Source organism: Enhydra lutris, unplaced genomic scaffold, assembly GCF_002288905.1.
Source record: "Enhydra lutris kenyoni isolate GAN:26980312 unplaced genomic scaffold, ASM228890v2 scaffoldscaffold77, whole genome shotgun sequence".
In the NCBI taxonomy this organism is placed as follows: Eukaryota; Metazoa; Chordata; class Mammalia; order Carnivora; family Mustelidae; genus Enhydra; species Enhydra lutris.
Genome location: NW_019154161.1, coordinates 6131406 through 6154474, shown reverse-complemented (window position 1 = coordinate 6154474; position 23069 = coordinate 6131406). Strand labels below are relative to the sequence as shown.

At 51.4% G+C, this 23069-nt stretch overlaps 1 protein-coding gene across 1 annotated transcript; it reads right to left on the bottom strand.

Moving 5' to 3' along the window:
• Positions 1-433: 433 nt before the first annotated feature.
• Positions 434-21639, bottom strand: LOC111160594 (carcinoembryonic antigen related cell adhesion molecule 20). The gene is made up of 12 exons (XM_022523788.1): positions 21617-21639; positions 16051-16128; positions 15163-15441; positions 14426-14707; positions 12690-12968; positions 9737-10015; positions 7214-7328; positions 6929-7014; positions 6144-6205; positions 5748-5783; positions 5140-5262; positions 434-481 (listed from the first exon to the last, which is right to left on the bottom strand). Exons 2-12 carry the CDS (start codon positions 16112-16114, stop codon positions 434-436), a joined length of 1653 nt encoding a protein of 550 aa, XP_022379496.1. The 5' UTR covers positions 16115-16128; positions 21617-21639.
• Between the last annotated feature and the right edge of the window lie 1430 nt (positions 21640-23069).

Genomic DNA, 23069 nt, shown 5'->3' with positions numbered 1-23069 from the left:
TTTTTTCTTGTCATCATCTCTTAGTCTCTCCTTGTTTCTCATCTGCTGCCATGATTTTAAAAGGCTGCTCCCTGTGTACATCCCGGCTCTCCTCTGGCCGGCTCACACCCACCCCCCGCACCTGGCTGCCATGTCCACCACCAGTGTTTGCCCATCCTCGAGGCTTCCCCAGCTGCTGGGTCTCGAACCTTGGCCCGCTAATTCAGGATCACTCTCTCCCTGTTTTTATTGCTTTTAAAGAAACACGAACCAAAAGCCCAAGATTGGGTGGGAGCTGGGTCCAGCGCTTGAAAAACACATTAAAACAGAACGTCACGAGGTCTGCAAAGAGAATGGCTGGGATAGAAGAGACACCCGGTAAATTTCATTGAACATGTGATTGAGTGTGATTCCTTGAGGATTTCTGGAGAAAGGATATCTGCTTCTGTGAGACTCAGGGGATGATCTGGCAGTAAATGCTGTGTTCTGGACTCACAAGCACCTGTTACACAAAGAGAAAAGGTGAGTTCCGTTTTCTGGGTAGGTCCTCCTGGTCTCCTTGCTCTATTTAGTCCAAGACCCAGGTGCTCTGGCACCGTCCTCCATCCTTGGACATTCCGAAGATCGTCCCTATCTCACTGCACTTCAGTCATATGTGCACCTCTCTGTTCCTACAATGGCCCTCATGCGTCCTTACCACTGAGGACACACTCTGAGGTGTCCCCCATAATCCTCACCTCCTGGTATTCATGCCCTAAGGTCATCGCCTTCCCTTGAGGGCAAGACCCGTGACTCGCGCCTAACCGGTAGAATATGGCAAGATGGCAGGACGTGCCTGATGGCAGGTACTGATTCTGTTACGTAAGATTGCAGCTTCTGTCTTGGCTTTGAAAAAGCAAGATGCGATGGTGTGAGCTGCCTATGGAGAGGGCCACATGGCAAAGGACTGAGGGCAGCCTCCAGCTGACAGCCGGTAAGAAACTGACGCCCTTGCTACGGAGCCTGCAAGGAACTGAAGGCTGCCAAGAACCACGTGAACTGGGAAGTGGATGCTTCCCCAGTCAAGCCTCAGATAAGACCGGAGCCTGGGCCAGCATCTCCATTACAGCCTTGCAGAAGGCCCATTTAAGCAGTGCTTGGACTCCGGACGGACACTCTGAGACAATAACATATGCAGCATTAGCTGCTCCATTTGTGATCATTTGTCTTGCAGCCACGGATTGTAATAGACCCACCTCAGAGCCTTTTCGCTTAATGCTCCTCGACTTGGAATATTCCACTCCAGACCCTTTGCATGGTTTGCTCCCTCTCGTCCCTGAAGAATGTTACAGACATCGAGTTTGCTGACCCAGCACTCCTCCCCGTATCTTATCCCTTGTCTACTCCTATTGACAAGACTAGGAAGCCTAACGCCTCACCCTCTCAGCCTTCTTGGCCACAAGGAATACGATGTGATAGAATTCTAGCCAAGGAGACAGAAGAGGAATTTCCCCGAGTGAGACTTCTAGGAAGAGCTTTGGCTTCACTGAGGGAAGGGAACAAATGTAGCTCTCCTCCCCAGACCCCGACGAAGAGAGGGACCTAAAAGGCTAATGGTACCAGTTCCTAGCAGGCCGAGGAGCTGACAAGCCTAAACACAATCCCAACAGTGACCCGAGCCAGTCTGAGTCTCCTCTGGAGAACCTGGGAATTTTAAATAGTAATAGAGGATGTTCTTATATGAAATCTGAAGTCATAGAGGAAGAGTGACCAGGAAGCGTGCATAGGGATTCACTCGGGACTGAGAACAACCGAGCAAACTCATTGCTCAGCAAATAGCAATCACATATGAACGCAAAGCTTCCTGATAACATTCCTGTCCTTGGATGCCACACATAACTTCTGATACTGAGTTGTCTGAGATTCCCCAATGTTCTCTCAATTACTTTCAGAGGGTTTGTCTTTTTACTAAAGTCCCTAACTATGGGAACGCCTGGCGGGCTTAGCTGGTAGAGCATGCAAGTCTGGATCTTGGGGTCGAGTTCAAGCCTCACACTGGGTGTGCAGCCTACTTAAAAAAAAAAGAAAAGAATGTTTAACCCCCCTGACTATAAGACATTCACATCTTCTGAGGATGGTGGACCTGTCAGTTAGACTAAAGCCAGGCCCCCTCCAGTATACCCTCCACAGTAACTGGTCTGCCCTCTGGACGGAGAAGGAACACATTAATCACTCTACTGCAAGGCAGGACTTCAGACACTAAATTGTTGGAGTTCTGTATCCCTTAAGTTTCCCTTTTCCAAATCTGTCCTCGCCTCCCTCTTTTGCCTCCTAAAAGTCTGATTGGTCACTGACTCCTTCAGAGGATACTGTCTAAAGCCCATCCCTGGGCGTGGAGTAATCTGGCTAGTCCTGCACATGGGTGTTTCACTTGAGTCCCTCTGAAATAACCACGAATCCTGAGAGCCAGGAAGCCATCTCCTGACTTATGGTAGCTTCCAGGGGGAAGCTCTTCTTCCCATTTGCCTGAATGAGCGAATAGCTTTCTTCCCTTTGGGTGATAAAACTGATGATGCTTTTTTTTTTTTTTAAATTTGGCTACCAGGAAAGTCAAAGACAAATGAGAAATACAGGGACCAGATACTATGTAAGCCCAGCATATTTATTTTCTTATCCATGCCTTGACTTCCTGCTATTATTAAAAATATTTTCCTAATTGTGGTTCCTATTTGTAATTTAGCACCATTATATAGTGTAGTGTAGAAGCTTGCTGTTAATTGCCTCAAATCCCCCATGGGAGAAATGTAGGGACATAAATATGAAAAAATAAAACATTATAAAAGGAAATAAATCAAAAGGGATAGATGGTTGTCAAGGCACTGAAAGGGATGGGAATGGAGAGAAATGAAACGGATGGAAACTTAAAAGTCAGGGAGTGGAATGGAATTAATAGCATGGGTCCAAAAATGTAAATGAAGTAAGTGGAATAAATAGAAAAATCGGGGGCTCCAGGGTGGCTCGGTCAGTGAAGTGTCTGCATTCAGCTCAGGTCATGATCCCGGGGTCCTGGGATCAAGCCCCATATCAGGCTCCCTGCTCGGCGGGGAGTCTGCTTCTCCCTCTCCCTTTGCCTGATGCTCCCCCTCTTCCTCTCATGCTCTCTCTCTCTTTTTTTTCTCTCTCTCTCTCAAATAAATATTTTAAAACATAATAAATGGAAAAATCATAGTGGAAAGGAGTGAAAAGGAAAAGAATGGAGTGAAATAAGTGGCTGTGGAAAGGAGAGGGATGACATGGAACATGGGATTAGAGCCGAATGGACAAGAATGGCAAGAGAAGGCGTCTGAGGAGAGGGAAAGGGTGGAAAGGCAAGTGACAAAAAAGTAATACGACAAAGGGCAACTGGGAGTTCAGAATGGCCGTCCAGGAACGAAGCTGGGGTGCTGCGGGATCGGGCATGAGGAGACGGAGTCGAATGCAGCTCCTGCAAGGAGGTGGAAGGGAAGGAGACGGCCTGAAAACTGGAAGCTAAAGGGGATGGAAAGTAGCATGGGCTGCTGGAAGGGAGCGGGACGGGCTAGAAGGACAGGAGCGTGGAATGATGGCCAATGGAGGGGAGCGGAGAAGGGACAGAAGAGGAAAGAGTGGATGGGAACGGGAAATGGTGGATAGGACGAGCAGAAGACGGAGGCCCAGGGGAAAGGGCATGGAGGGAGAAGAAGGAAAGAAGTGGAGGGGAAAGGAGGAGAGTGGGGAGGTACTGTGTGCAGGGAGAAGAAAGGGAAAGATCTGGAATGAAATGAAAGCCGGCTACGTGGGGCTGTGTAAATAGGGGTACTGAGCAGAAAGGGGTAGGATGGTGGGAGCCAGAATGCACAGGACGGACTAAATATATGAGTGGGGAAGAACGGGGGGGGGAAGGAAAAGAGTAGACATGAGACAGAGGGCTGCAATGGAAGCAGAATGGACAGGAATGGGAGAGAAGGTCACGGACTTTGGAAGGGATGAACCAAGTAGAGTTTGAGGGAAAAAATAAAAATGAAGAAAATGCAACAGAAATCCATGGGAAAGAATGGAAGGGACACAAGGAAGAGATGGAAAGGAATGGAATGGGATGACATAAGAGGAAAAGAAGGAATTTTATGGAAAGGAACAAAAGAAATAGAGTGCAGAGGGATGGAGGGGAACGGACGTAAACAGCATGACAAGCAAATGGTTGGAATAATGGGGGAAGGAAATGGAGTTAAGTTGGCCGCCTGAGTGGCTCAGTCAGTTGAGCACCCAACTCTTGGTTTCGGCTCAGGTCATGATCTCAGGGTTATGAGATGGAACCCCCATCATGCCCTGTGCTAGGCAGTGGGGAGGGGGCAGGGGTGTCTGCTGGAGAGTCTCTCCCCCAGCATCTCCCCCTCCTCCTTGCGCTCTCATGCTCGCTCTCTCCCCCATCCCCAAAAAAAGAAAAGAAAAAAAGGGAGTAAAGGTAAAATGGATAGAAAGGAAATGAGTGGTGTAGGAGTGCCCACAGTACTGACCCCATCTTGTTCACATCTGTGAGATGACCTTGCTTGGGGCAACCTGCCACCTGCTGGTTAAGGTGCACCCCCATCGAATATGGGAGGGTGTGTTCTGGTCTTCCCCAAAGCTGTTTAGGTAACTGGTAGAATGACCTAGTTTCTTCCCCGCCCGCACCCCTTCTGGCACACAGGTGGCGGCAGGAGGTCTGTTAGGCGTTAGACCCTGTGACTTCACTCTATGAAATCTGCAGACTAAGATCCGGACTCCGTGGAGAATTACTGCTCTGCTGCCGGACCATCCCTCTGATCCCGTCAGGAAGTTACTCTGAAGGAAACTTCCACGTAAACAGCATGGAGGCAGCTGCTTTGTCTTCCGGTCTGAGTGCCTTTTCAATTTGGGGGACACACTCCTGCCCCTCCTCCACCTTCCAGGTGGGGTGGAAATAAATGTGATAGAAACGCGGAACGGAGTAAATCAAGTGGACTGGAAAGGAACGGAATGAAATGAAGCAGAACATGGTAGGATAGAATGAATGGGATGGAACCGAAAAATAACGAAGGGGAAATTCTCTTGAGAGTTTATCCTACAGACTTTTCAGCAAGGAGGAAGAGGCAGGATGGTGACCGCTGTCCACCTGTCCGAAGATTCAGGGTGGCATAAAATTACCTCATAGTTTGACTCAATGTTTCCTTTTGGTAGAGTGGGGACCGATGGATCCACAGAAACTTTGGGCAGGGGTTTTCTGGGGCTGTGAGAATAGTTCCTGGGGGGTGCTGATGGTAGATCCTTCTGCAGGGGAATGGAGAGATCAGTTAGGGACCACGGGCACAGACTGCCTTAAAATCACAGTGGCTAGAAAGTGCCAGCCTGCATTCTTCAGTGACCCCAGAGAGGAATAGTTTTCACCAAGTCCTTACAAAGAATCAGAAGTGGATCTAAGTTTAGGACCCAGGGCCCTGCCCCTGATCTAGATCTAGAACTCTGTCTTTTCACCTGGCTCCCTTTGCAACCTCTACTCCCAAACTTCTTCGCCTGCTAGCTAGTGCCACCTTGTCTGCAATCCAATTCAGAGCCCTGGAGGGAAAAGGAACCCAGTAGGAGCCAGAGACCTAGAATCTGCGTCCGAGGCCTCGGGCCACTTTCTCTCCATCCCTGGCCTTGCGATGCACAATGAAGATTCTACAGGGTGGTTTCTCAGACTTGTCAAACACAAATTCTCAGATCGTATTTCCACGGCAGCTTTTTAAAATCAAACTCAGCAGAGCCCACATTACCTCATAAAACTGCTCTGGGGGTTCTGGGGGTAGTACCTGGGGGAAAAGAAAGTAGTGAAGAGGTCAAGGGCTTGGGATGGGGACCAGTCCCAGAAATTCTCAGAAACAGCTTTGGCCTCAGAGGCGGGTACATCCCTCCTGATTCTCAGAGGAGCTCAGGCTAGGCATTGTCATAAGGAAGGGCAAGAAGACAAGAAGATATGGGAAGCCAGGGAAGACCTTGGGATCCCCAGAGAAGGCAGGGGAGGAGATGCAGAAAGACTTAAGCCAGCCCTAGGTATCAGGAGAACACACCTCACTCCCCAACCCAAGAGGTGGGACTGGAACAGCCCTGCTGGCCTGGGGAAGGACCAGATGGTCAGGGGAGCAGGGAGGGTCCCTCTGGAGCACTCTCACCTTTTTGACTCCAACCTGTCCTTCAGGTTCAGGTAAATTGGCATACATGGGCCTCGGCCAGTCTAGAGAAAGGGAATGCCAGCCTGGGGCTGGAGATGGGAAGAGATGTGAGGGAAGGGGTTGTTTCTCCAGGTCACTCCTATCCCCAGAAAGGTAGTGGCAGAAACCTTCCTTCCGTCCTCCCCAGGACTCCCCAGCACAGCTCCAGTGAACTTGACCAGGAAATCTAATTCTGGGTTAGATAAGGCTCTTTGATGAGGTGGCCGAGGATGGAAATCTAAGATCTAGTCCTAGTGGGCCTCTGGAGCATGGGTTTATCCTTTCTCCTTCCTGGGCGTGGATCTCCTCTCTGTGAAACTGAGCTGGATTGGACAGTCTCTTCCATTTCAGGGGGGAGGGCATCCTTCCGGAATCCCAGCCCAGAGATGTCAAAGATGTTTCATTTTGCTTTTAGTCAGCCCCCATGCATCAGTAGAGGGCGCGTGAAGCACCGTGCTGAGGTGGGTTATAAGGCTGACTCTGGGTTCAGCAGGGATGAATGTTGTGACTGATTCTCTCTGCCTACAGCAATCAACTGGGAAAGTTTTCTGAAAGTGAAGAAGGAGAGACTATCCTATTTTTTTTGCTGTGGCTGTTGGAACAGGGGAGAACTCCTCAGGGTTCTTGGCTCCAATCTCATCCGTGATCACTAGTGGCAAAGCTGGGAGCAGAGGCCCAGACTCCTGGTACCAGCCCCTTCCCCAGACCCCGCTGCTGCCCTGGGCATCAACGATGAAGTCACTTACTGGAACAGGACACTGCACAGGGCCCCTCTGCAGAGGTGGGTGTTGCTCCCTCCTGGATGGGGTCCTCCGCTTTTTTGCTTGAGAACCTAAAACCCCAAATCCCTCATTCTTTTGCCTCCAGTCCTTGCCATCTTCATAGGCCCTACCCATATCCCACATCCATCCTTGGGCAATGTCCCAACCCCCCTGAGTTCCCCAGTTGCTACAGACACAGCTCAGCACCATGGTCAGCAACACTGCGGGCGGGCAGGCCGAGTTCCCTAACCCATTCATTCCCAGCATTACCGTCTGGCGTTTCTGTTGCAGAGGAAATAGCCCAGCCCTGTGGATAGGGTAATGAGAGTCAGGATCCCAAGGGTAATGCCAGCAATGACTCTTGCAGACAGGGAAGACCTGGGACCTGGGCAAGGAGCAAGAATCAGGACCCTGGTCTGACACACCCTCTTGCCTGCCCTTGTCCTCATTCCCAAGCTGTGGCTTTGTCTCTACTGTCACTTGATAAACAGGTGTTTTCCAGTCACTGGGAGGCAGCATTTTGTGGTATTAACAGCATCATTTCTGGAGACAAATGGCCTATTCACATCTCAGCTGTGTGACCTTGACCATGCTACTTAACCTCTCTGTGCTTCAGCTGTCTCCTCTGCAGAACAGGGATAATAGTGTCAGTGTTTGGTAAAAAGACTCAACAGAAGAGTATTCATGTTCAAAATATGGAATGTTCAACATGCCCCAGATAGGACAATATTTAGACCCATGAAAAGTGATCAGTAAATGTTGGTGGGATGACAATATTGCTTGGGAAATGGGTCAAATACAGCTTTCAGAGGAAAGGGTTTTGAAAACCAGAAAGCTGGCTTTCCCCCCTTTTCCCCCCTCCTTTTTCATACCTGAGTCACCTTTGACTCTCTGGGGCCCTGGGACCACGGGCAAGTGACATCCCCTTCTGAGTCCCGTTTCCTCATCTGCAGAGTGATGAGGCACAGTAATGATGCGAAGATGAAATGAGGTCGTGACTGTGGATGCCGGGCACCCACAGGTGATTGATTAATAAATGGCAGCTGTAATCATTAACGTGGGCCTGTGTTTGCCCATCCAGCTTCTGCCCAAAAGCCTTCCCCAAGGGGTGACTTCCAGCCACAGGGATTAGGAAGGCAGCCGTGAGGATCGGGGGGAGAGGAAGGGGCTCTCTGCTTTGGCGGGGCAGGAGGGGGCCTCCAGGGGGCATCGGGGGTCTTAGTTTCACTCTCTAAGCCTTTCTTTCTGTGTCAAACAAGCATAGCCATTCATAACCCTCTAGGCTTCGAGGGGATTAAGGGAGCTCCCACGTAGGAGTAAGAGCGCCGCGCCTGACACAGTCAGTACTCGGTAAGAGGCTGTGACATGATCTGATGATGGTGAGAGACGCTGTCATCCACCAGGCTCTAGGCTCCAAGAGCCCTTCCTACGTGACCTCGTTCAAATCCTGCAACAGCCCCGTGACCATCAACCATACTCACTGCTTCCTCCTCAGAGCCTCAGTTTCTCCGTTCATCAAAGGGTCTTCACAAGACCAGAGGGTTGTTTTGAAGATTCAGTAAGGTAGTTTGGGGAAGGTGCATAGGGTCCTCCTCTCGGTGACAACTGAGAACCTGACTCCTGAGGCGGCCAGCCTGGCTTCAAAGCTCTCCTACACAATGGAGGTGCCAGCAGGCCTACCTCAGAGCTGGCTGGCAGGGGGCACCCACGAAGGGCTTGCTGATACTGTATATGGAAAGCCTTGTTTCAAGCATGTGGCCTAGGCTCAATAAAGAATAATTTTACTTGTTTAACAAACACAATATGCCAGGCACTGCCATAAAAACCTTACCAATGTTGGTTAATTTTGAACGACCCTCTGATATAAGCATAGTTGTTATGTTTATTTTACCCACAAGGAATCAGAGGTTCAGAGAGGCTAAGCAGCATGCCCAAGGTCACACAGCCAATAAGCATTAGAGCTGGGATACAAAACTCTGACACTGTGTTGCCCTCTCAAGAACTCAAGATAAAAATACAGGTACTCGCTTCTAGTCACACCCAGCTGTGACTAATACAATTAATTAATACAATTCCTATAATTAGGGGCATGGGGGGGGCTCAGTTGGTTAAGTATCTGCCTTCGGCTGGGATTGAGCCCCACGTCAGGCTCCCTGCTCAGCGGGAAGTCAGCTTCTCCCTCTCCTTTTGCCCCACCCCCTGCTTGCTCATTTTCTCTCTCTCTCTCTCTCTCTCTCTCTCTCTCTCTCTCCAACAAATAGAATCTTTAAAATATATATAATTTTTGGGGTGCCTGAGTGGCTCAGTGGGTTGAGCCTCTGCCTTCGGCTCAGGTCATGGTCTCAGGGTCCTGGGATCGAGCCCCACATTGGGCTCTCTGCTCAGTGGGGAGCCTGCTTCTCCTCTCTCTCTGCCTGCTCTATGCCTACTTGTGATCTCTCTCTCTGTCAAATAAATAAAGTCTTTTTAAAAAATAAAATATATATAATTCCTATAATTAATGTAATTCCTACCAGTTCACTCTTTCATTCATTGGCTATCTCCCTGACTCACTGTCCTTCTAAACAACTCTGGAAGATAACGCATCACAACCCCCATTTCCAGATAAGAAAACCGAGGCTCAGCGCAGCCTGGAGGGTTTTTCAGGGCCCACAGCTGGGAAGGAGAGTTTCTGGCTCCTGAGCATTAAAGGCTGGGATTTGGCAGCTCCAGATTGGAAACCTGGCCCATGCAGTACACCTGTTGTTACACTAGAAGATGGCATGGGGGGGAGGGGAGCATGGACGCACTCACCTGCCACTCTGACCAGGACGGAGGCAGAGCGGGCCAGGTGGGTCACCGGGTTGGAGGCCGTGCAGTTGTAGATGCCCTCGTATTCCCAGGTCAGGGCCTCGATGATTAGCTGCTCCCCCACATACACAGCGGTGGAGTGCTCAAGGGTCCAGTGAAACTTAGCGCCCGGCTGGGACTCTGCCTGACACTGCAGGGTCAGGCTGGAGTTGAGCTCTGCCTGGATAGTGCCGACCGCCCCAGACGCCGCCCTGCTGGTGATGTCCACTCGATCTGGGCCATCTGTGTGCAGAGCCAAACATCACCGCCTGGAAATTTTCCCGTTCTGCCCACTCTGCTTCCGCGTTGGAAGCTAGACCCCTCCCCTCGCCCCCGCTTCTCGATTCTAACAATTCTAGGCTGTAGCCTGGAGAATGAAGTCTCTTCTAACTGCCATTGAAAGGAGTCTCAGCAAGATGTTCCCTTTCCCTCCTTAGCCGCCAAGCAGGCAGCCTGTGGTCTACAACATGGAAGGGAGAAACCCAATGCAAAACATCGAAATAAAAAACAAACCCCCTGCTCTTGCAAAAGCAAGCTCTCACCAAGGAGCCTCGCAACGCATCCAGGATTCCCGGATTGTTGCTGTGCCCCGTGAGCATAGCCCCACACTTGCAAAAACTTTATCATTCTGGTGGACTTTCTTACTGATGAGCAAATGGCCCTGTTGCAATATTTAAATTTCCATCCTTCTATTCTCCAAAGTAGAGTTTCCTGTGGAGTTCCTTCCTGAAGCCGGAAGGAGATCATTGGCACTTGGCTCTCCTCCCATGCACGTGAAGGAAACAAATGAAATGGCCGTTGAGTTTCTCATGCAAACTAAGAGTTGAGTCTTTGTCTTACTTAAGTTAACCTGAACTACTGGAAAGAAGGATGTGAAGAGTTTCTAGCTGGGACACTCCGGAAAAGGAGGATAATCCTGTCCTCATCCCCTCCTAGGTATACTTGGATATTCTCCCCATCCGAACCCCATGGCCACCAGGATCCCTCAGGGTCTTCCCATCCTGGTGACAAATCCTCCACACAGCAGCCAGAGGGCTCCCTAAGTACAAACTTGACACTATCCCTTCCCTGCTTAGAACCCTCCATGGCTCCCCAGTGCCCTCAGGACAAAGGCCATGGCTGACCGGCTCATTCACAATCCAGACCCTTCTGGCCCTACCTCTCCCCTCTCCACACCTCTCCCCTCTCAATTCAGAAATAAGACCCTTCTTGGATGTTCCATCTTTATCATATTTCCTCTTAACTTCAGAGCCTTCACAGATTCTCTTCCTTCTCTGGAATGCTCTTCCAGGAGTCTGCTCCACATAGCGACTTACTCGTCCTCTGGATCTCATGGTGGACAGCACCTCTCACCATGAGCCTTCCCACATGCCCCAGACTGGTGGGGCCTCCTTGGGTTCCCCAAATCCTGTCGTCCCATGGCAGTCCTCTTGACACTATTTTTCTTGGCCTGATTATCAACCTCCCCACCCAAGGTAGGCTGGGAGCTCCAACAGTCACGGCTGTTACTCAGCAAGCACCCCACATTTGCTCAGCAGAGAGGGAGAATAGAAGAGCAGTTTGGGGCTTCATGACTGAAGTGGGAAGGGGGAAGGGAGCAGCAGTGTATGTAAGCCCCACCTCCACGTGCCCCGGTACCTAACACGTATACATGCGGAGTGTATACATGTAACACGTATACATGCAGACCCTACTTTCTCTCCCTGCAGGTGCCTCTTCGCTTCAGCTCGTGGCCACTATACCGTTTGAGTAGCTCAGGCAAAAAACCTTGCAGTCAGTGCCTTTCTCTTTCACTTGTGTCAACAGCAGCAAATCCTGAGCTCTAGATTCAAAATGCATCCATGGTCCCATGGTCCGACCCCTTCTCATTCCCCTGATGGACGACTGTGGCCACCCTGAGAAGGCGCCTTGCAGACTTCTGACAGCCCGAGTTTCAATAGCCAAGTGCCCAGCCCCTGAAATCCACTGCCGGCCCTCCCACGGGCTGCATCTGACCTGTATGAGCGTGTTGGGGAAACCGAGGCAGGCCCCTTCCTGGGAGATACGGGGCTCCCCGACAGCCTTGATGATGTCAAGACTTAATGACCTCAGACTGCATGGTGTTCTCCATGCTTCCATCCAACCTTCTCTCCCTCCCCCTCCCCTGCTTGCTCAGGGTGGACCAAGACGCCCTCCCTACGTTTCTGTATGGGAGCATTCCTCCTACTAAAATCCTTGCATGGGTCACCCCTTTAATCCTACCTTGGGGTCTGTCTCTCCAAGAACCCAAACAAGCACAACATCTTCTCAACCTCCTCCCTCTCCACTGCTTCCACCCCATAGACAAGGGCCCAGGATACCCTGTGAAAACCTAAGTCTGAACCTCTCCTCCCTCCGCTCACAGCCTCTTGTTGCTTCCAGGCCCTCGCCATGGCTTACGGGGCCCTGCAGGGTCTGCCCCCTCTCCTGTTCTGTCCTCCCCCTAATTCTCCTGTCCGGTTGCCTTGGCCTCCTTGGGTTCCTTCCTCCACTGCGCACTGCCCATCTCGCATGCTGCTCCCTCCCGGGCGCTGTGTTCCCTTAGCTGCCGGCAGGGTTCTGCGTGAGCACCGCCTCCTCGGGGATGCCCCACCCCCCTGACTGCCCCACCCTCCCCGACTGCCCCACCTGACTACGACTGCAACACCCTCCCCTCGCAGCTTCCCCTGGCTCTCTTGCTGCCTCGTGGTTCTACTCACCTGCCTCTCCCTCGCTTAGCTGTTGAGGGCGTGTCTTCCCACTAGAATGTAAGCCCACAAGGACAGGTACCCCGCCTGTGCCCAGACATAGCTGGCACAGAGCAGGGATTCAATAATTATGGAAGGAATGGCTAGAAGGAACAACCGAAAGGGAGGGAGGGAGGGAGCGAGGAGGACGAGGTCCAGCCTGGGTTACTCACAGCCGATGGTGAGCGTGAGGGGCTCGCTTCGCGCCTGGCTGCCCCCGCTCCACACCTCGCACTCATAGGGGCCCATGTCGTCTCGCTGGAGGCCGTGGATGACCAGGCTCCGGTTGCCGGCCGACAGCATCAGGTGCTCGCTGGGCCGGAGGGCCTGGCCCCTCAGGAACCACAGGACTGCAGTCACCTTGCGGGAGGTCTGGCAGGTCAGTGTCACGGAGCTGGCATTTTCCACGGGAGTCAGGCTTGAGGACACAATGTGAGGCTTGGGCAGCATTTCTGGAAACACAGAGAGACACAGGGTGGGGGTCAGGGACCCTTCCAGGCACACGCCATAGGGCTTTCCAGGGATGTGTGTGTATGTGTTGTGGGTGGGGTGTGTGTGTATGTGTGTGTTCTTTGCCTATGACTGCATTACATGGGAGGTTCGAGTGTGTGCTGTGTGACAACAATGTAAGTGTGTTATGGGTTTTGTGTGTATGGTGTGTGGTATATGGACATGTTGTGTGTAAGTTTGTGTCTGTTGTATGTGTGTGTTGTGTATGTATGTTTTGTGACTATGAGGTATTGTATATTCACTCTGTGAGTGTGTTGTGTGTGTATATATTTTCTGCATGGGAGTGTATGTTGTGTGTGGTATTGTGTGTGTTAACGCATGTGAATTGTATGGTGTTCTATATGCTTTGTGTATGACTATGTTGTGTGTGTCGTATGTATAGACGGAGTGTGTGTAATGTGTGTCAGTTGTGTACACGTGCTGAGGGCACTGAATGTCCAGTATGTGGTGTATTTCCTGCGTTGTATGTGAAGACACTGAGTGACTGTAATGTGTGTGTGTATGTTCTATATTGTGTGTATACATGATTCGCATGAGAGCGTGTTGTGTTTGCGGTATTGTTGGTTGTATACGTGTTCCGTGTGAGGTATGGACGTCTGTGTTTTATGTGAGTATATCCTGTGCGTAGCAGATGGGTTGTGTGTATGTGCGAGTTTATTGCTTGTATGTGTTGGGGGTTGGTATGTACAGTGTGAGCATGTGACGCAGGTCTATGCTGTGATATGTACTGTGTGTTACATGTATCTGTTGCATGCATGTTGGGTTTTTTTGTTTGTGTGTTTTTAAAGATTTTATTTATTTATTTGACAGACAGAGATCACAAATAGGCAGAGAGGCAGGCAGAAGCGGGGGGGCGGGGGTGGAGAAGCAGGCTCCCTGCTGAGCAGAAAGCCCGATGTGGAACTCGATCCCAGGATCCTGGGATCATGACCTGAGCCGAAGGCAGTGGCTTAACCCACTGAGCCACCCGGGCGCCCCTGTTGCGTGCATGTTGTGTGTGCTTTGCATGTATGTTGTATGTTGGTAGTGTTGTGTGTACTCACTGTGTGTGAATTACATGTGTCTTGTGTGTGTTGTGCATGTATGTGAGTGTGCTATGCATATGTGGTCATTATTTGTGTGCTGAGATGTATGAATACTGCGTGTTTGTTATGTATAATCAGCGCCCGCAGTGACTTTCAGAGAATTGAAGAATGGACACAACCCACAGACAGCCAACAGGGTCTGGTGGAAGATGGGCCAAGCCCAGAGCCAGGTCCTTCCCCATGGTTAGAGCCCCATTCTGCCACCAGCCACGCAGGAAATCCCCACTCTTCTGGGTCCTCCCCAACCTCTGGGATATTGGTGTAGTTCTGCTTCTCAGAGGAGCAAAGGAGAGGAACAGGAAAAAGAGACTCACCAAGGACTCGGACTTGAAGAGCACCCAGGCGGAGCAGGTGGGTGGCACTGTTGGACACCAGGCACCTGTACATGCCTTCATGTTCCATGGACACAGCCTGGATGGTGACCGTTCTCTTGGTGGAAGATGGGGTGGAATTATTGTGGAAAAACCAGGAATAGTCAGGAGGTGGGTGAGACTGTGTTTCCACAGAGAAGGTCACAGTGGAGCCCTCTGTCACCTCAACCACTCCCCCGCTGGATACACCAGAATCCACCTTGATCTCGAATGGGTCAGGACCATCTGGAAGGACAAGAACGATCATAGCAGGAGTGATCTCATCAGCAATGGGTCTCTTAGACCTCAGGAATCAATAAATATTACTATTTCTCTTCTCTCCACCCAAGCTCTGGGTCAGTTACAAAGGAGGTGCCAGAGTCTAATGGAAATGAAATGTCAGCCTGATCCCTGGGTGAAGCAGGATTGTAGGACACATCTAAAGCGTGCCAGCGAATGCTCTTTCTTTGTCCCTACCCAGGCAAGACTTTGTAGCAAACATCTGAAGGGTAAGGAACTTAGTTTTAGATCTCTTAACCTGGATTCACAGTAGAGTCCAAGCAGAGACATCAGTTAGTTACACGTCTGGAGTTCAAGGTTAGACAAGTCCACATTTGATAGTATCTGGAGCTGTGAGACTGAATGAAATTACCAAGATAGGGGGTGTCCGTGAGGGCTGGGGAGAATGGAAAGGGACTCACAGTTCACAGTCAGGAGGACAGGATCACTGCTCTGGGCCTGGTGGAAACCCCGAGTTTGGCATTTGTAAGGCGCGGAGTCCTCCCGCTGCACGGGCTGGATGGTGAGGGTCTTGCCATCTGTGGACAGCAGCATGCGCTCATGGAACACGACGGGGAGATCTTTGGAGAACCAGCGGATGGTAACGTTGGCGTCCTTGGTGTCGCAGTAGAGGGTCACCTCTTCTCTCTGTTCTATGGCAACAGCCTGGCTGATCAAAATGGTGGGCCTGGACAGCAGTTCTGCACAGGGAGAAAGAGAGAGGAGGCAGAGGCAGAGACACAGACAGAGGGGGACCAGACAAAACGTAGCCACAGAGGGACCCAGAGAGACTGGACTGGAATTGCCAAAAGACGAATGAGGTCAAGGCCTAGACTCAGATGCTAGATCTACTGCTCATTTTAAGTGTGATCACGGGCGACTTACTTCCCCTCTCTGAACCTCATTAAAGGGGATTGTATGAATAAAGCAGAAGGATCTGGGATATGACAATGGGTCCATTAATAGCAGCTGTAAGGAGAACCACGCTTGTAACTGGGATGCCAGCCAGATCCCACTGCCCACTTCTTAGCCAACCTTTCCCACCCACAACCATGCCAGGCACAGTCCACCCCTCCACCCCTGCCCCGAGTACAACGGATCTGACCAGGTATTGCCAGACCATCTGGTTGGCTGGGCCAATCAGATTTGTCCTGTTGGGATTTGGGGCACGGAATACTGATGGGTGCTTTAGGTATGAAGACAGGGATCAGAATGATAGCCTTGTTTCCTCTGCCCACATCTCTGAATCTGCCATTGAGTCTGGGGTGCCCAGGGTGTCCAGGACATAGATGGAACAAGGTCCTTCTCACCTTGGGTGATGGTCAGTGGGTTGGCATTGGTGGTGAACTGGGCTGCAGCTGGCAGACTCCACATGGTCAAAAGCGAGGCTGGTGGGGAAGAGAGAAGAGACAGAGAAGGTGTATTGAGAGTGTCCAGTTATGGTCTTTGTAGAGGAAGGTCTAGGTCATGGACATGGCATTTCACCCCTAGAGGCCTGACTCCTAGCCACTACTGACTGACCATGTGACTTGTGGCGTGTTTTTAATCTTCTTGAGTCTCAATTTGTGCAGCTGCAGAATGGACATAACGTCACCTGCAGCCCGGGGTTGTGTGTTGTGGTAATGAACACTGGCATGCTGTAATGGGGCCCCCCGAGGGTCACTGTGCTCCAATGATGCTCACTGCGCAGGAAATCCATGATCCGTCTCTTCATTCCGCAAGAGCGAAAGAGATGCTCAGAGAGGTGGAGTCACTTTCCGAGACCATTACAGTTAAGTGGCAAACTTGAACCTGGTCTGCCAGCACCTAAAGGCTGTTCTACCACTGCATCATTCTTCCCGTCAGGCCAGGGATGGGCACAGAGCTTATCCAGAATAAACAGGAACTTCTATTTTCAGGTGGGGGCGGGGGCGGGGGGGGGGAGGGCAGGGATTAACCTTCTGTACCTCCGCAGACTTGCCCTCAGGGAGAGATTTCCCTCCCTCCAGGAGGAAAAGGGAACCAGATAGCAAGAGTTGGTTTTCCAGTTGGCCAATCTACATTCACGCTTGAAGAGACCATGACCTGAGTGGGGACCCCCCCACACCACCCCCTCCCGACTGCCGTGCTCCTGTGCAGCTGACCTTGACCTTGATCCCCACCCCTCCCCTCAGCCCAATTCACGGAGGCCAGCAGCCAGGTTTCTCTCTCCAGCCCTCCCTGGACCCCAGGCTGGCCTGAGGCCTGCCCCATTCCCTGCTCAGTCAGTGGTTAAGGGCATGGGCCCTTAAGATATATGGAAAAAACTACTGGGTCTACGATCATGGGCAAGAGGCTCTCTCTTTGTGAATCCCAATTTCTTCAACAGCAAAATGGGGAGAATAGAACTTAGTGCATCAGGTTGTTGGGAGGTTTGATGAGCTATCAGATGGACACGCTTGAAACAGTTCAGAGTAAGTGCTCAGTCACTATTATTACAATCATTTCCATGTTTGTATTTTCTGCCTGTAATATTGCTAGAGGTTAAGTCTACAGGCTCAAAGCCTGCCTGCCTGCCTGTGAATCCCAGCTTTGTCTTTTTTTTTTTTTTTGGCAAGTCATGTCCCCTCTGTGAGTCTATTTCCCCATCTGTAAAATGGAGTAATAACTCCGCTTCGTATAACTATTGTAAGGATAAAAGAAATATTATGAGTGAAAGCATGAACAGTGGGTCTTCTCACCCATCTGAGACACACCTCCCTCTGCAGACAGCCAGCCCCTTCCCCCCCAGCTTCCTCCCCACAGGGTCCTGCCTTCTGCCTTCTGTGCACAGGAGGAACCGAACTCCCAGCCCCTCAGGGGACTCCGGAGCCCCCGCAGCCCGCCAGGTCAGCCAGGGGGAAGGGCCCATCTCAGGGCCACACAGCAAAGCAGGGCTGAGTTCTGCACACCACATACTGCAAAATCATTTCTTTGCCTCCAACATGCTTTACTTATCCCTTATCAAAATAGTCTAGTTTCTTCCTTTTGCCTCCAAGAGTCTAAGCATTAGTGTCACGTCCACTCCCGTCCTGACTGAGGTGTGACCTGGCCACTCGGGGCTGGCGTATCCTCCCTCTGCCCGTCTTCTCCTGTCTAAGGGTCATGTTCCAGCTCTTTCCCTACCTCTCTCTCTGGGTCTGTCTCTACAACTCCCCTGAATCTATTTCTCTGTGTATTTGTACACTGGTCTTGCTGTCTCTGTCTGTCCTCTGTCTCCTTCTCTCCTATATGTCCCTCCCTGTTCTTCCTTCTGCTACAGTTTCTCCTGTCATATTCACATTCTGCCTCTCTGTCCCCCTAGTTCTCTCTAGGTCTCTGGTTCTGTGGTTCTGACTCCATCTCTCCCTGTCTGTATGTCATTATCTCTGGTCTCTTTCTACCTTTGCCGATCTCTTTTGTAATTATCTATATTTCTGTGTGTGTGTGTGTGCGAGCGCGCGTGCACACGTGTGTATTTCTAGTTCTGTGTCTCTTTTGTGCAGGTGCAAGCGTGCGCGCGCGTGCACACACACACACACACACACAAACACACACACACACACACACACCGTCCCCAGGCCCCTCTGAAGGGAGCAGTACACTCACCTGCAAGCAGGATTCCCACCCAGTGGTGGCCCCGTAAGTCAGCGAGCCCCATGGGTCCCGGCACCTGGCCCGTGTGCCCCGGCTTGCACACGCAGGCGCTGTCTTCACTCCACCTGCACGCCTCCAGCATCCTCTGCTTCCCCTCTGCCCTGCGGCAACCTCACTGTGATGACAGTGGCTCCCGGGACAGACGGGTGGTGGCCGCGGGGAGGAACTTTGGACCCACCCCCCCCCACCCCAGGGCTCTCTTTCCTTCCTCTGTCCACACAGAGAACACGAACCCCAGAAATCCTGGGTTTCCACCAAGGTGGAAAAGGAGAAAGAAATCCCTGACTTTTGGCCCTCAGTCCCCTTGAGAACAATGTCACCCTCCTCCTAAGCCCCCGTCCCCATCTCTTTGCCAGGATGCAGGAGCAATCCGGGGGGGGGGGTGCCAGGGAGGGACAATTGGAGAACATTAGAGTTAAGGAGACCAGGAACCGAGATAATGATCATCAATAGTAATAATAACAAACTAATAATGGTGGCTCCTGTTGACAGCTTAATAAAATCAGGCTTGGTGCCAAGGTCACCATGAGCAGCCTGGAAATATTAAGCAAGCTGAAATGATACTGGTCATAAAGAAAAAGCAAGAAGTGCAGAGCGAGCTGGGTTGGGAGAACCCCGGGGGGTGCCTGACCCCCACCTGGGGAGAAGGGGCACGGAGGGCTTCCTGGAGGAGCAGACATCTGAGCTGAGACCTGCAGACGCAGTAAAGATTCAATATAGGAGAGTTGCTTTTTTTTTTTTTTTTAATTCTCTATGGGCAAGACAAGCTGTTGGTCTTTGGTCTTGGTCTTGGTCTTGGTCTAGGAACACCTAGACCAAGAAGATCGAATGGAATCAACCAGTTAGAGAACAATTATTAACAACCATCAACCCCTGTATCCATTCACTCTGTCACTCATTAACAAATAGTCCCTGGGCTCCTCTTCTGTGCTGATCCCTGTGCTGAGTAGTTGGGGACACAGTAGTGATGAAGACATCCCTAGCCCTGCCAGCACGAGCTCACAGAACTGTCCCCAGTCAGTGCCAAGCCAGCAGGCACAGGGCTGGGCTGGAGGAGCCCAGAGGAAGCACCTGGCCCAGCTGGAGGTCAGGGAGGACTTCCTGGAGGAGAGGACATCGAGCCGGAGGCCTGGAAGATGCAGGAGTGGGTCAGGGGAGAGCCCAGTGGGCAGAGGGGGCAGCATGCAGGAGACTGCAGAGTCTGAGGCCCAGAAGGAAGTTCAGGCGCCAGAATAGAGGAAGTGAGAGGTGGGTGGTTCCAGGTAAAGCTGAGAAGACTCTAAAATGATTACCGAGGGCAAGAGAGGCACCTTGGCATCAGGAGGAGGAGAGCTCGGTCCCCCAGCTGCCCCAGCTTGCTGCCCGCCTGGGTCTCCTTCATGCCACAGGCAGTCACCAAGTGTCCGCTCCAGGGACGCATGCAGCCGAGCAAACTGGCTCTGGAGCCAAACCGCAGGGATGCGGATCCTGGTCCCTCCACCCGCCAGCCACGTGGCCCTGGGCATGTCACTCCGCCCCCTTGTGACTGCTCTCCTCGGCTCTAACACGGGGTGAGGATGGCTTTGGCTCTTCTGAGGGTCTGTGGCTGTGACTGGGAGGCGGTGGCGGAGTTCACGCCCCAGCTGAGACTGGGCGGGAACGTAAAAGCCCGTGAGCTTCCTGGTCCCATCTGCAGAACCGGACAAACAAGATGTCGGTGAGAATGAGCTGATTTGATGCTGGGAAAGTGCCCAGCACAGAGTAAGCATTCAGCACGTTCAGTACAGTACGTGTGACTCTCCACTAGGTGTTGTGACTGTGGTGATATCAGCTCCGGGGAGGAAGTGTGCGCTCACTCAGTCACTCAACACACATGTCCTGAGTACCTCCTGTGTCTGCTCTAGGTGCTCCGGATGAAATGGACAGAAAACCCAGTTCCAGGGCAGAGAGAGACAATAAACAATGAGCATGATAAACAGGTAAGTTATGTGGAATACCAAGAAGTGATACAGGCTACAGAAAAATGAAGTCAGGTGCCTGGGTGACTCAGGAGGTGGAGCATCTGCCTTCCGCCCAGGTCACAATCCCAGGGTCCAGGGATCCAGCCCTGGGTGGGGCTCCCTGCTCAGCAGGGAGCCTGCTTCTCCCTCTGCCTCTGCCCCTCCTCCCCCTACTCATATGCGCTCTCTCTCTCTCTCTCATAAACAAAATCTTTATTTAAAAAAAAGACAAATGAAAAGTCATGTAGGTTAGAGGGTATCAACTCCATCTTGTAGTTAAGAACACCAAAGCTCAGGGAAGGGAGATGACTCTTCTGCGGTCACAGGGCCTGTTGGGCCATAGATTCTGGTCTCCCTGGCTCTTAACCTCCATCTGTCCTGCCTTCCAAGGTCCTAATGTGGCTTCTGGCTAACCCCAGCCTCATTTCCTCTGTACACCCAGATGGATCAACGCCTGTGGCCACATCAGCCCACCACACTCCCACAGTCCGTGGCTCCCTGTGCCAGGCGCACCTTGCATCCAAGGCCTCCGTCTATCCATCCTGCCCTTCCTGGCGGGATTTCTGGTCTTCTGACTGTCCACCCACTCCTCAGCTGGGGCTTCCCTCCTGATTCCTCTGCTCAGTCCCGCTCCCATCCCAAGGTTCTCACCTCTCCCTCACCTCCGCTCCACCCAAGAGGAGAGAGCCACCACTGGAGTGGACTTCCCAAATCTGCCCCTTCACACAGGAGGGGGGTTTTCTCTTCCAAATTCCCCTCCCCACCCTCCCCCAGGCAGGGTCTGTGTACTCCTGCCCCAACAAGAAAGAGGAACTTCCTGGGCTCCTCCCTGTCGTACAACACTCACTTTGTTTCTGACAGGTGAAAATAAACCCAGGGCCTTCCTGCCCCCACACCGTCACCTGCCAGCCTCCTGCTCAAGGCTCAAGGCTGTGTTTTCTAGGCGTGGCCTCGACCACCCTCCCAACCCATACTGCCTCCCTGTCATTGCCCCCCCTCCCCCGCCCAGTTCACGCCACAAAGATTTATCTGGCCCGACTATGTGCCAGGTACTGTTTTAAGTGCTTAGAGCACACCAGTAAAGGAAACAAATCACCTTTTATGCAAGGATGGGCAGAGGCAGAGGGAACAGACAATGGGCAGGACATGTGATTAAATAACCGAATCACGTACGTTAGAAAGTGCTGCTGATATGAGGGCTCAGGGCAAGGGGTCAGCGTGCTGGACAGACATGCCGGGCAGAGGACAGCCCTGGGAGACTCACCGGGCCTCAAGCAACAGCTCGAAGGAAGTAACAAGATGAATCAAGCCTGTGTCTGGAGGCTCCTGGGAATTTATTCACTTAGGAAAAAACGGAGGCAGGGTCCCAAAGAGCCATTTCCTGCTTCCTGTATCTAAATACTGTGTGGGCCACTGGTCGGGGGGGGGGCAGGGGGCCTCAGTCAGTGAAGTGTCTGCCTCAGCTCAGGTCATGATCTCAGGGTCCTGAGATAGAGACCCATGTGCGCCTTGCTCAGCGGGGAGTCTGCTTCTTTCTCTGCCCTTCCCCCTGCTTGTGCTCACTATCAGATAAATAAATAACTGCATGAGTTCCCTATTTCTGCCGTAACAGATCATAACAACTCACCACAAACTCGGCTGTTTAAAACAACATAAATTCATTATGTCACAGTTCTGCAGGTCAGAAGTCCAGGCTGGTTCTGCAAGTTTTACCGCTGACATCAAGGTGTCCCCCTGGCTGGGCCCCTTGTGAGTGGGAAGAATCCATTCGCGAGGTCACTCAGGGTATTGGCAGAACCCAGTTTCTTGGAGCTAAGACTGAGGTCCCCGTTCCCTTGCTGGTGACCCAGCTACGGGCCACCCTTGGCTCCTGAGGTCTCCCACCAGTCCTAGCACGAAGGCTCTGCATTGGAGGGCCGCACAGGACAAATCTCTCTCATGCCTGGAATCTCTCTGGCTTCTCTTCCTGCCATGTCTCTCTACTGCTCCCAGCTGGAACAAGTTCTCTGCTTTGAAGGACTGTGTTGTTTGACTGGGCCCGGCTGGATAAGCCAGGCTTCCTGGCTATCTTGTATGTAACCCTAATTACATCTGCAAAGTTCCTCTTGCTATGTAAAGCAACATATCCACAGATTTGTAACATATTCACAGATCGGGGTGTGTGCTTCTAGTCTGCTTATCACTGTGATATGGTGCGAGGGCCGGATATCTAGAGCTGAGGCAGCCATCTTGAGGCTATGAGATAGAATTCTGGGGAGGATATTCAATAAACTCAGGGTGGAGGAATGGACAGAAGGATTTCATTGAACCATGAAATAAGCCTGGGGCACCTTGCAAAGTAACAATTATGGGTTTTGCAGCTGAATGCCTCCCACATGGTACCCTGTTCCATCACCACTGGAAACGTTTATTTGAATTGCTTACCTTGGGATTAGAAACCTGATCTTTTAGAAACTTAAGAGTTTATGGGGCTTGTGCCCTTTGTCTTAAAGGACAGTAAAACTTGTAAAACTCACTTTGAGAAGGAATCTACTTAACATTATTACTCCACTTAAAAAGAGATTTCTGACTAGTTCCCTTCTGAATAGATAAACTGAATCTCAGAGGGGAAAGTGAAGTTTTTCTCAAGGGTCATAGAGCTGAGTCCTCTTGGAGCTACTGGGAAACTCAATTTTGTATCATTGACTTATTGGACCCATGGTGCAGGAAACGCAGAA

Coding starts and splice junctions, on each gene's coding strand:
- LOC111160594 (XM_022523788.1), bottom strand. CDS start 16,114: ATGTGGAGTCTGCCAGCTGCAGCCCAGTTCACCACCAATGCCAACCCA. Junction 14,708..15,162: donor TGTCCTCCTGACTGTGAACT/GTGAGTCCCTTT, acceptor TTGTCCTTCCAG/ATGGTCCTGACCCATTCGAG. Junction 7,015..7,213: donor TGCAACAGAAACGCCAGACG/GTAATGCTGGGA, acceptor TTGGGGTTTTAG/GTTCTCAAGCAAAAAAGCGG.